Genomic DNA, 12697 nt, shown 5'->3' with positions numbered 1-12697 from the left:
TAACCCTTCAGGAATTCTCTCTCAAGAATAGGACCTGACCTAAAATTGGGAGGGCTGGCAGGGCCCACAATTTGTACTAATCTGACAGCTACTGGCAAGCAATGGGCTTTCCCAGGTCTCTCATTCGCTGTCTCCGTAACCACGTGAGCAGCGACGCTGGGATTCCCCTGCCGCAGAGGAAAAGACTAAGCGGGCAGAGAGCGCCCAAGCACCGTGCTAATATACGGATGCTGCGGAACCTATCGCCGCTTCTCCGGCTGTTTGGCAAGTGCAGGAGAGCCTCATCCCTTCCGGGAGAAACTTGACGAGTCCGCGTCGGGGAATCTAGGAAGGCATCGCCAGATCCTCTTCGCTTCTTAGAACTCTCTCAGGGTCTCTGTCATTTTAAGGCCAAAGACCAGGTTCCGTCTCGGTGTGCGGCTCATCCCGCTGCCCCGCACGGCAGTCTCTGGCCCTGGCTCTCCCCTCCCACCCCTCCAGCTACACGGCCGACTCACCCCCGGAGCATGAATCCGCGAAACTTGAAGGCGGAGAGCGCCCGGCTTCTTAACCGCTCAGGCGCCATGTTTGCGTTTTGGCGCCACGGCCCCGGCTCCGCCCCTTCCCAGGAGAGCCCCGTCCTGGCCCCGCCCCAGAAACGCCAGTTCTCTATAATTAAATAGCGCCAGAGGCCACTACTCCTTTCAATGCGTGGAAAGATCTGCGGTTCCGCGGGCCAGGCAGGCTGCCTCCCAGCACCCTCTAAGTTGCAGGAGAAAACGAGCCTACACTGCTCTGTTATTGCGATACTGACCAGCGAGTACCCTGCTGTCTGGTTGGGAACGCGCTTCCCTATCTCAAGTGCTTTCATGGAACCCACTTTGCGCTCTCATCGCTCCCCTCCACCTTCCCATGACTCCCGTCGGGCTCATCCGGACCTTGGGGCCCTTCAGTACTTATGTTTTCTGCTTCACACAAGCCCTGGAAATGCTCTGTGTCACCACAGGGTTTTCCCTGACATTCATTCGCAGCTGTTATACGTCACCATAATTCTCAGCCACTCCACTTTATATTTAAGTTGCGGGCTGCCTTTAAGCGCTTTAAATGTATTAATATATTGCTTGTAAAGCCAAATGAGTTGTGTGCTGTTTCGTCAACATCTTCCTTTTACTGATGAGAAAAGTGAGACACAGATATGGTAGGTAGATGGCTCACTCAAGATGAAACATTCAGTGAGTGATGGATGGAGCCAGGATTACTCAGTCTTATTCCAGCAAGTGAGCTGTTAATTTGCCACGCGTCAAAACGCTTGCTCCAATGAGTTAAAACCTTGGAGTGCTTATAAGTGAACGTGCAGTCTTACGAAATGTGAGGATGATTCCTAAGAACTGCTATACAGTGACTTCCAGTGTATTCGACTTGATGGCTTACGTACGACTCTGCGACCCGTTGGACTGGAGCCCGACAGGTTCCACTGCCCAGCGGATTTCCCAGGCAAGAATATTAGAGTGGGTTGCCATTTACTTCTCCTGGGAATCTTCCCGACCCAGGGATTGAACCCAGGTCTCCTGCACTGGCAGGCAGATTCTTTACTGCTGAGCCACCAGGGAAGGCCAGTATCTACATATTTAGAATTTATTTACTATCTATTACTACAAGACTCTGAGGAGTCAATAATACTTGATTATTTCAGCGTTTGTGTCTAACGGGGCCTCAGTACCAACTAGCTACAGCAAGCAGGCACTTTTATTAAGTGCTGAATAAATGAATAAATTAACCTTCTGAGGGGTGAGCGGCCACATTCTCTTAAAGGACAGGGGCATTTATAGACACTGGCATGATTATTGTCTTCCCTCTTGGCACTAGTTTTACTTCAGTAACATTATTTTATAACAAGGGTTAGGCAGCTTTCTTTGGAAGGGGCCAGACAGTAAACATTTTCCACAGTGAGACCTATCTGGTCTTTGTTGCAAGTACTCAGCTGGGCCTACTCAACTCTATGGCTTACATCAGCAGCCACAGACAATCCTTAAACGAATTAGAGTGAATGTGTGCCAATAAACTATGTACAGATGCTGAAATTTGGATTCGTATTTTTTTATGAGTAATATAATTTTAAATTCTTTTCAACTATTAAAAAATGTATAATTATTTTTAACTTGTGGGCGCCACAGAAGCACGTAGTGAAAAGATTTGGCCTGCAGGCTGTAGCTTGCTGGCGTACGTTTTAGAAAAATTTCAATTAAATACATATATTACCTATCTATCTATCTATCTATCTATATAAATTCTCATTCTCTCCTATTCTCTCCCTCTCTCTGGATAACTATCTCTGCCGGAAGTTGAATGGAAAAGGCAAACCCTCATAAAGCATTTGTGTACTAATACATTGATTTAAGCCACAGCAACATCAAGTCCGTGTACAAGAAGTCCATCGAGTCACTGCATAAGGTACAGAGGTAGGCTGTTCCGCCCACACAACACAATCGCAAGTGACACGAAATCAGCGAGTAGCAGGGCTGCGGAGAAGCGAAGGCACCACCCTGCCCACTCAGACCTCAAGCATCCCTAACTGGCGAGGCCACCCCGGGCTCGGCTTCCCGGGCGGGCTTCGGGACGGCGCAGCCGCACTGGTGCCGCCTTCCCACCAATCTCGACCCTCGACGCGTTCCGTTCGTGCGTGGAGGAGCCAGGCGGGAGAAGAGGCCGCTCCGTGGGCAGGGGCTGCGGCGCGCCGAGCGGCTGGGCCCAGCGACCGCGCGGATGGCGGACTCGCAGCTGTTCTGCGTGGCCGAGGAGCGCAGCGGCCACTGTGCCGTGGTGGACGGAAACTTCCTCTACGTATGGGGGGGCTACGTGGTAAGGGGAAGAGGCGGGACGGGGCGGACTCGCGCCGGGAGCCCGCCCGGCGTCTCGGCCCGACCGGCTGACTAGCCCCCGCCCACACCCGGCCCAGAGGCGGGGGCCAGTCCGAGGCCCGGGCCGGCGCCGTCGGCGCCCCGCCCGGCCCTCTCCTGTCGGCCGCTCTCCCGCCGCTTCAGGCTGGACGCCGAGCCGCCGTTGCTTGCACTAGGAAAGCTTTCAAAGCCCGCTCCGGGGCTCTTCCCATTCTCCAGTCCGCCGGGTCCTCGCAGCTGGCGGATAGCTCGGCTTGCCCAGCGCTCAGGCGGTTACTGCGCGATTGATGATCATTTTTAAATGCTTACGCAGACGCAAAAGCCCACCGAGGATGCCGTGCTATATTATTCCATAAATATTTCCTTATTCCCGCGGCGCGATTCGGAATCACTGAAGCATTTAAGTATTCTTAAGTAGTTTTTAGTGGCATTCCTTTACCAGTGGGTAATGACTTTTTTTTTTCCCCCAGAATCTGAAAACAGGCTCATATTAACAGTATGAATGTTAGGCTTTAAAATTCTTATTACAGTGGAGGTTTGAAAATGTGCTTTGTTTCTATAATCGTAGGATTATAGAATCAAGGATTCTAAAGATGGAAAGCAGTTCAGGAATATATGCCGACCCCTTTAGTTTAAGATTTAAGGAGGGGGGGAAAGAGCCATCTGGAGTTCTACTGGAGGTAGAACAGATATTTTTCTGACTGATTCGATACTGTTATGTGACAGATGTAACATGACTGAATCGCTCAAAGAAATAAAGAACATACTGTGTATGTTAAATGATTCTCAAATCCAAGTTGGTTTTTGTTTGTGTGTTTATTTTTAATCTGATTCAGTGTCAGGATGGGAAAATCAGAACTCACATTTGAGTGCCTACTATACGTGGCGTGTGTTAGGAAATCTCATATTCCTAATCTTATATAATCCTTGTTAAATATACTATTTAAAAAATAAGATCTGTGAGTCAGTAAGAGTAAATAATTTGAATGACCGTTTGGCTGCACGGGCAGCAGATTCCAACTTAGATATATTGGATTTCCAAAGCCTATTTTTTTTCTATGATAAACATAAATTAGGCTTTCTTAAGGTCTAATAGTTCCACCTCGTGTTATTGGTGAAAAAATAGTCTAGATATAATGATGGTTTTTGCAGAAGAAATATTTTTATTGTTTTGAGCTATACCACTTGAAGATGTACAGTTGTCAGACTTCAGGGCTATATTAATTCTTAGTGTTGTGACAGATGAAAAAAATCTCAAGATAGTAATCTGTAATATCTCATATCTGGTGACAATATAGATTTCTGTTGGGCCCATAACTGAAATGTCTGGAGTTTTTACATTTCATTTTATTCTTGAAAATTGTGTAATTGGTAATATTCCAGGTTTTCAGGTGACAATCAGTGAATAGAAATACTTCCTGCTACTGATCCAATGAGTAAATGCTATAAGAACCACCCTGGAAAGTACCACACAGATTTGGATCAAGCCTACTTTTAAATCCAGGGATTGTCAGCACTTAAAATATGTCTAAGGCATTAGCAGAAGGAAAGAGAGAGTGGGAGGCAGAAAAGAAGACATGGCATATCATGATGAAAAAGTAGAATCATTCCAACAATTATTTTATTCACATCCTTCTGAACAGCTAAAAGGCCCTGGAATCTAGAGATAATCCAGTAGTCAGTCGTTAAGAATAGTATTCAGTTGATTCCAGATAGTTTGTTCCAAACCCAGCTTTCCTCCTCATGAACACTGTGTTAAAACTGACAGAAGTATATCCTAAAACTTGAATGGCCCACATTTATCTGTCTAAATTATTATTACCCTTTTATTGAACATCTTGTAAAATCCAGTGTATCTGAAAATAGCCCTACCTCTAGAGGTAAGAGCAGCAATGCTGAAAAAAGTAAATTCTAATTGATGCCAGAATATTCTCTTGTTCCTAGTATTTTCATATATTTTCCACACTACTGAAATTCATACAAACTTTAGTATTACAACTAGGAACATTTAAAAGTTGTGAGTAGTTTTTTCTAAATTTTTGAGAAGCACAATGTTTTAGCATGTTTACAGATGATGTACTTTCCTCTTAAGGTTTAATCATATGAAGAGTTTTATTTGCATAATACAATTGATGTTAATACATTTTGCCCTAAACCTTTCCTTATACAAACTAGCTGCATGAATCTGTTTAACTATATGTTTCTGTTTTGGAAAAGGACTTAAAGAAGAATCAATTTAGAAAATGTTTGAAAAGAATGAAAGTTGGAGGTTTACAGTACCAGATTTTAAAACATAACACAATACTGAAACAAATCAGTGATGCAAGTTAAGATAGCATGATGGAATGGAGAAGGAATTACATAAACAAGCATATAAGAGTATTTTGTATATAAAAGGCAGCATTTCAATTCTGGAAAAACAGTTGCTTATTCAATATGTTCCTGGGACTACTGGAGGAAAATGATAGTAGAGTTTAGGATTGATAAATATAGAGAAATTAAGCTATTTGATACCAGAAGAAAATATGTGACTTGTAAAATTCTGAGTTGGGAAAAGAAAAACTGAATTGGGAAAAAACTATAAGGGAAAATGTTTGCTAGACCAAAGTTGTTTTTTAATATAAAAGGAAAATTGTTTAATCATCTTAGAGCAGTTAAGATCAAAGTTTTAAAAATTAAAATCTGTGCTTTTTAAACACCATAAAGTGAGAAGGTGAATGACAAACTGGCAAAGTTACTTGCAACATATGTCATAGACTAAAGTTCTGTAAAAATAAAGGTTGATATTTCTCTGAAAAATGAGCAATGGACATGCACAGAAATTTAAAAGGAAGGAAATAGATTGTGAATCAAAGAAACACAAATGAAAATTTTCTTTTCCAATTTGCAAATATTAAAAATTTTTTGAGAAGAGCGTAGGGAAATGAATTACTCATGCACTAGTAAACTTTTTTGGAGAGAAAGTTAGCAATGTGTATTAAAAGCCTTAAGTGAGTATTTCTTTAACTTATTTATTCATAGATGGTCACACAGACCATCCATATTATGTGGAGATGTTAATTCTTTTTAGATGGCCAGAATTTGAATCCCCTTCCTCTTGTAGTATCCCCCACTAAGTGAGTCTTGTTTTAGTTGTCTGAGTATTTATTTTAGTTGTCTGAGTACCTCCTACGTACCTTCATAGAAAATATATTCTGTAAAGATAGGAATTTTGTTCCCTATTATGTCCTTGGTGTCCTGAGTCAGACATAGCTCATAGTAGGTGCCCAATAAAAACCAGAGTACCAGGTTTTTTCCAGCTTCGCTTGCAGCTAGGTTCTGGGCAAGTAGCCTGGATGCTATTGGTTAGATGTATGTGTGGCAGATTTGGACTTAAGAATAAAGATGTAAAAATCAGGACTTAAAGAGGATTCTTAGCTACCCATAGAATTTGTAGGAAGATAAGGTCCCTGGCATAAAAGGCAGTTCTACAAGCTGCTCACCAGCGACTGGGGCAGTTTGCACTTCAGACTGGTTCTCTGGGTTTTTAGGTCTTGCTTAACATAAGCTGGTTCTCCAGCTTCCCTGATGATTCCATGAGCTACCTAATATTCATTTATTAGAATTTTATTCTTTAATTTAAAACTTTGAAATGTTTATACAAAAGGATATGTAAAATAACTCTTCATGTTGTACTTCCAAATTAAGAAATCAGCTAAAATCAGTACCTTAGAAGTTTCCTGTTTATCCTTCCATGATTATATTGTTCCTCCCACGCTCATAGGGTACCACTATCCTGAGTTCTTATTAATCACCATTTTGTTTATAGTCTTATCACTTATGCGTCTGTCCCTAAACAATATATTATTTGGTTTTTTAATCAGAGCATGGGTTTTCTTTCATGACTTAATTCTTTTAGTTAACATTGTGTGTTTTAGACTCATACCTTATTTGTATTCAGCTCGCATGCACTTGCGTGGCTGTGACTGTGTTTGCTTAGTGTTTATTTTGTTTGGTCAGTTTCTATGCTGTGCAATTGTTAAATATTTTGAAAATCTCCCCTAGATTTATTCTTTTGATGTATGTACTATATAATATTCTATTGTGTGAATTCACAGCAATTTCCTTATCTCTTCCACTATTGATGTATATTTGAATGTTTCAGGTTTTTTTTTCTTTTTGGAATTGTAAGCAGTGCTATGTTGAGCATTCTTTGTAACATGTCTCCTATTATACATGCAGGGGGGCATATACATTCTCTGGGGCATACACCAAGGGATGGAATGCTGGGTTGCCTGGTCACACACTTCCAAATTAAATTGGAAACATCAGTGTTACCAAAATATTTGTATCAATTTACACCACCCTCACCAACTTCCTCCTTGTTCCACATCCTTGACAACATTTGGTACCATCTGGCCTTCAAATTTGCCAATCCAGTGAGTGTGACGACATATTTCATTGTGGTTTTTATTTGCTTTCCATGATTACAATACAGTGGAGTGTCTTTTCATAGCTTTATGAACTATTTGTGTTTTCTGTAAAAACACTGGTTCATGTCTTTTGCTCACTTGTCTATTGAGTTCTCTTTTACTGATTTATAGGAATTCTTTAATTATATAGTTGTATGAGTTTATTATGTCTTTTCAGTTTGAGGCTTCCCTGGTAGCTCAGTTGGTAAAGAATCCGCCCGCAATGCGGGAGACCAGGGTTCGATCCCTGGGTTGGGAAGATCCCCTAGAGAAGGGAAAGCCTACCCACTCCAGTAGTCTGGCCTGAAGAATACCATGGACTGTAGTCCTTAGGATTGCAGAGTTGGACACGACTGAGCAACTTTCACTTTTCTCAGTTTGCAGCTTATCTTTGTATTTTCTTGATGATTATATTTTGTTCAACAGAGGCTTTTAATTAATGACATTAATGCTTTGTACTTTCTGCATCTTAAATCTTTCCCACCGTGGAGATCATAAAGTCTCCTATTTTGTCTTCTAAACAATTTTTGGCTTTGCCTTCCACATTTAATTTTTTTTTTTCTTTTAATTCATCTATATTTGTTACAACTTTTTGAAGCAGTCACATTTAATTTTTTTTAATCTGAATTTTTTGTTTGGTTGGTTGGTTTAAGGTAGGGATCCAATTTTATTATATATTCAATATGGATAATCAGTTATTCTTGTGTCATATATTAAATAGTCCCTTCTTTCCCTACTAACATGCAAACTCTGTCACGTGCCATGTTTGTGTCATCTGTTTCTAGGTTCTTTATTCTGTGAAGTTTGCTGTTTATTCTTGTGACAGAACCTCCCTCAGTATCTAAATTATAACAGCTTTACTAGAAGTCTGAATGTTGGATGGTAAAAGCCCCACTCTCACTCCATCTTGTTCTTGAGGAATATTTTGGTTATTTAGGGACGTTTGTTGTTTCATATACATTTTCTTTACTACTTTTATTATAGTAAAATATATAAAACATTTAATTAGTCATCTTCACCAAGTTAGTGTACAGTTGGTGGCATTATATTCAGGGTTTACAGTGTTGCCACTATCTGCTTCCCAGATGGTGCTAGGGGTAACGAAATTGCCCGCCAGTGCTTGAGATGTAAGAGAAACGGGTTCAGTCTCTAGGTTGGGAAGATTCCCTGGAGAAGGGCATGGCAACGGACGCTAATATTCTTGCCTGGAAAATCCCATGGACAGAGGAGCCTGGCTGGCTACAGTCCATAGGGTCTCACAGAGTTGGGCCTGACTGAAGCGACTTAGCATGCACCACTGTCTAGTTCCAAAACTCTTATTCCAAACAGAAGTTCTGCCTCCCTCCCTTTTTACCCCAGTCCCTGCTAACTTCTAATCACTCTATCTTTATACATTTGCCTTTTTCTAGATATTTCATGTAAATGAGATCTTTAACACTGTTTATATTTGTGAGTCTGGTTTCTTTTATTTAGCATATTACATTCATGGTTCACCTATGTTGCTGTATGTATCAGAACTTCATTCCTTTTATGGAGAATAGGATTATATTGTATGCATATGCCACATTTTGTTTATCCATTCATCTGTTTTTGGGACACTTGGGTTGTTGCCATCTTTTGTGTATTGTAAATAGTTCTGATATGAAGATTGGCATTACAAGTATCTGAGCCCCTATTTTCAATTCTTTTGGATACATAGGAGTGGAATTCGTGGGTCATGTGGTTATTCTACATTTAACTTTTAGAAGAACTGCCAACTTGCTTTCCACCATACTTCCTCATTTGTATAAACTTTAGAATCAGGTTGTCAAAGTACTCTATTAAGATTTTATGTTACTGTACTCAATCTTTAGATCATTTGAGAGTGATAGACATGTTATGAAATTGAGACTTCAGGTCCAAGTATGTAGTATATCTCTATTCAAGACTTTTTGATGTCTTTCAATAAAGTTTTGTAGTATCTTCAATATCTTATATATCTTTTGTTGGGTTTACTCTTGGCTTCTTTGTATTTTTTGTTGTTAGTTTCTTTAAAAGTAAATTTCTTGATTATCACTGGTATTTTGAAATAACAACTAACTTTAATATTTTTTACTCTGGCAAACTTTCTAAACATACATTCATTCTCAGAATCCGTCTGTTAATTGTCTTTATTTTCTATGTGGAATCTACACCTGATGACAGTTTTGTTTCTTCTATCCTAATCTCATGCGAAGAGTTGACTCATTGGAAAAGACTCTGATGCTGGGAGGGATTGGGGGCAGGAGGAGAAGGGGACGACAGAGGATCAGATGGCTGGATGGCATCACTGACTCAATGGACATGAGTTTGAGTAAATTCCGGGAGTTGGTGATGGACAGGGAGGCCTGGCGTGCTGCGATTCGTGGGGTCGCAAAGAGTCGGACACAACTGAGCGACTGATCTGATCTGATCCTAATCTTTATTCCTATTTATTTTTTTACTACACTGGTGGACCTAAAGTACGGTGTAAAACGAAAGCTTTTTTTCCTTGCTCCTAATCTCAGAGGGATTGTTTTAAACTATTAACCATTAAGTTTGATGATTGCTTAGGGTTTTGTTTGTTTGTTTGTAGATGTCATTTTTCAAATTAATGGCCCTTTTCAAATGAATCAGGTGCCCTTCTACCCAATTTTCAATTTATTAATGTTCAGTTTCCAAGAGTGATTTTTGCATTATACTGAGATAATTATGTTTTTTCTTCTTTACTCGCCAAATGTGATGACTTATAAAAAATAGTAGTAATATTTGTAATATTAAATCAATGTTCCATTCCTTGGATTAAGTACAAGTTAGTATCATATGTTACCTTTTATATACATCAACTGGATCCTATTTACTCATTACTTTTTAAAGCAGTTTTACATCTATGTTCAAAAGTGGTTTGGGTAGTATTCCTTCTTTTATATCCTGGAGTAGATTTTTTGGAAGATTTAATTATTTGTTCTGTGAGTGTTTGGAAGAACTCATCTGTAAAGCCATCTGGGTTTGGTACTTTGTGGGGGGAGATTGTAAATCTCTGATTCAATCAAAACTATGAGATTATTCATATTTTCCATTTTTTCTTGAGTCAAGTTTCCTCATTCTCATTCTCTATCTTCCTCCATGTCTCTTAACTTCTTTTTTATATATTCCATCTCTCTGGGCTATGTTTCTGGATTAATAAGTGCACTAATTCTTTTTTTTTAGGGTAACCTTGACAAAAGCAGTTTTAGTGGAGTAAGTCTGAATTGATTAATCTGGGTTGATGCTGTAATGAGCAGTGAAGCAATGGAGAGTTGCACTATAACTCAGTATGGAACCTTTGTTATGAAGGTAGCCAAGAAATAAGAGGAGTTGTGGAAGAGTTTTAAGATGAGCAATACTAAGGCATGTTTGAGTATCAATAGGGGTGATCTACCACAGAAGCAAAATTTGATGATGTAAAAGAAAAGGGATAATTTAGGAGTGAAATCACTGAGAAAATAAGGAACTAGGGCCAAATTGTTCAATTCTGTGCTCCATTTGGTTTTTTGCAACACCGCGTTTAAAGATTAAACGGACTTCTCTTTTTATTCATGAGATGAGCATACAGTCAGTTTAATAAGTATCATTCATGTAGCCATTCTCTTAAGCCACAAATATTCTATTTGTCCTGTATGTCCAAGTCACTGTGAGACTCTGGGAACAACAAAATAAACATGATCTATGTACTCATGAAGCTTGTATCATGGCAGTGGCAGTGCTGTGTGGATATGATACAGACAAAGGACTTGGAAGGGAAAGTACAGGAATTATGAGAGCATTTAACAGGGACCTTAATCTCTTAACCTTATTCTAGAAGATTAAAGAAGCAACAAAATGATTCCCAAAGAAAGAGTAATTAGCCAAACAAATTCTGGGAGAGATTGCAAAAAGAGAGAAGAGCATAGGTGAAGGTCCAGTTAGAAACTTGCATGGGTTTAGGAATGGAAGGAAGACTGGAACTTAATGACTAAAGGCAAGAACTTTGGAGGGATAGCAGGTGCCATACTGCACAGAATCATAAGAATTTTAGACCATCCTGAGACCAACAGGGAAGCACTGAAGGGACTTCAGCAGAAAAGTGACAGAAGCCATTTTCATCCTTTTTCTCTTGCAAAGGTGCGCTCATGTGGCTACTAGAGCTGGATGCCATTAAACCTTAGAGTCATACAGTTAACTCCCTTTCTTAATAATTATTTACCTGTCCATCAGTCAGACATGGTTTCCTCAGTCAGAGTGGAAGTTTCCTTGGAAATATTATGATGTTTTTCTGCTCTGAGTGTATGTGTATGAGAGTGGGGGCGGGGGAGAGATACAGACGGACAGAAACAGAGATGGAGTTAGAGACGTAGACCTAGTAGTCAGGATACTATTTTAAAAATTTAACTAATAGAGCAAGGAGGATATTAACTAATTCTACTTAGCATGTTAATAATTTATACATCATACAGAAATTCTTAAATTGTTATACATTTAATTCTTAGATATTCTTAAACATCTTTTGCAACTAGCTATTTTTGAGTTATTTTATAACTTTTAAGTAATCCTGACAGATTTATGTAAGGATTTGTTTTAATCCCTAGGTTTTTAACCTTAACATAAAGAAAATTGTTATTTTATTCTTATTTCTCTTTTCATTATAAATATCAGAATGTACTGTATATGTTATCAGCTTCTGTAGAGATTATTCATATTCGGAGTTGGCATTTTGACTAGCTAAATTTATCTTGATCCTTAGATTCTATATTTAATCAACATCTAACACTATGCCTTGCACATAGTAGGCACTCAAAAAACATGTCCAGTGAATCAAGGTATATAATATCGTGCTCTTAATTATGGGAGAAGGCAATGGCACCCCACTTCAGTACTGTTGCCCAGAAAATCCCATGGATGGAGGAGCCTGGTAGGCTGCAGTCCATGGGGTCGCTAAGAGTCAGACACGACTAAGCAACTTCACTTTCACTTTCCACTTTCATGCATTGGAGAAGGCAATGGCAACCCACTCCAGTGTTCTTGCCTGGAGAATCCCATGGGCGGAGAAGCCTGGTGGGCTGCAGTCCATGGGGTCGCACAGAGTTGGACACGACTGAAGCGACTTAGCAGCAGCTCTTAATTATACTTCATAAAAGTTTCCTTTCTTAACTCCTCCCTATAGCTCTTTTTCGATATTCCTTTTCTTTCTGGATTCATAGTCTTCAGTATTCTGCTCTAATGTTACTGTTTTGCTGTTTTCTCTTTCTTGAACTTCCTTGGAAAGTTTAATGGCCCTCAGTCTTTTTCTGAGACTCATGTACTTGCTATTTTGTATTTGCCTACTTTCTCTTAGAAAATGTCTCTCTTCCCCTT

At 39.8% G+C, this 12697-nt stretch overlaps 2 protein-coding genes across 5 annotated transcripts in view; one reads left to right on the top strand and one right to left on the bottom strand.

Moving 5' to 3' along the window:
• POLE2 (DNA polymerase epsilon 2, accessory subunit) overlaps positions 1–652 on the bottom strand; it is a 32426-nt gene extending 31774 nt beyond the window's left edge. For 2 of the 3 annotated variants that reach the window (XM_025295812.3, XM_006063138.4), the window contains exon 1: positions 498–652. In XM_025295812.3, the coding sequence (XP_025151597.1) occupies positions 498–565 (68 nt within the window). In that variant the 5' untranslated portion in view covers positions 566–652. The remainder of the gene's footprint in view (positions 1–497) is intronic. The other variant, XM_025295814.3, reaches the window with a different exon arrangement.
• Positions 653–2495: 1843 nt separating this feature from the next.
• KLHDC1 (kelch domain containing 1) overlaps positions 2496–12697 on the top strand; it is a 39976-nt gene continuing 29774 nt past the window's right edge. The window contains exon 1 of one of the 2 annotated variants that reach the window (XM_006063142.4): positions 2496–2838. In XM_006063142.4, coding sequence (XP_006063204.1) covers positions 2743–2838 — 96 coding nt within the window. In that variant the 5' untranslated portion in view covers positions 2496–2742. The remainder of the gene's footprint in view (positions 2839–12697) is intronic. The other variant, XM_006063143.4, reaches the window with a different exon arrangement.

The sequence above is a fragment of the Bubalus bubalis genome, chromosome 11 (genome assembly GCF_019923935.1).
Source record: "Bubalus bubalis isolate 160015118507 breed Murrah chromosome 11, NDDB_SH_1, whole genome shotgun sequence".
Classification (NCBI taxonomy): Eukaryota; Metazoa; Chordata; class Mammalia; order Artiodactyla; family Bovidae; genus Bubalus; species Bubalus bubalis.
The sequence above is the reverse complement of the archived record's forward strand: the minus strand, read 5'-3'. Positions and strand labels throughout refer to the sequence as shown.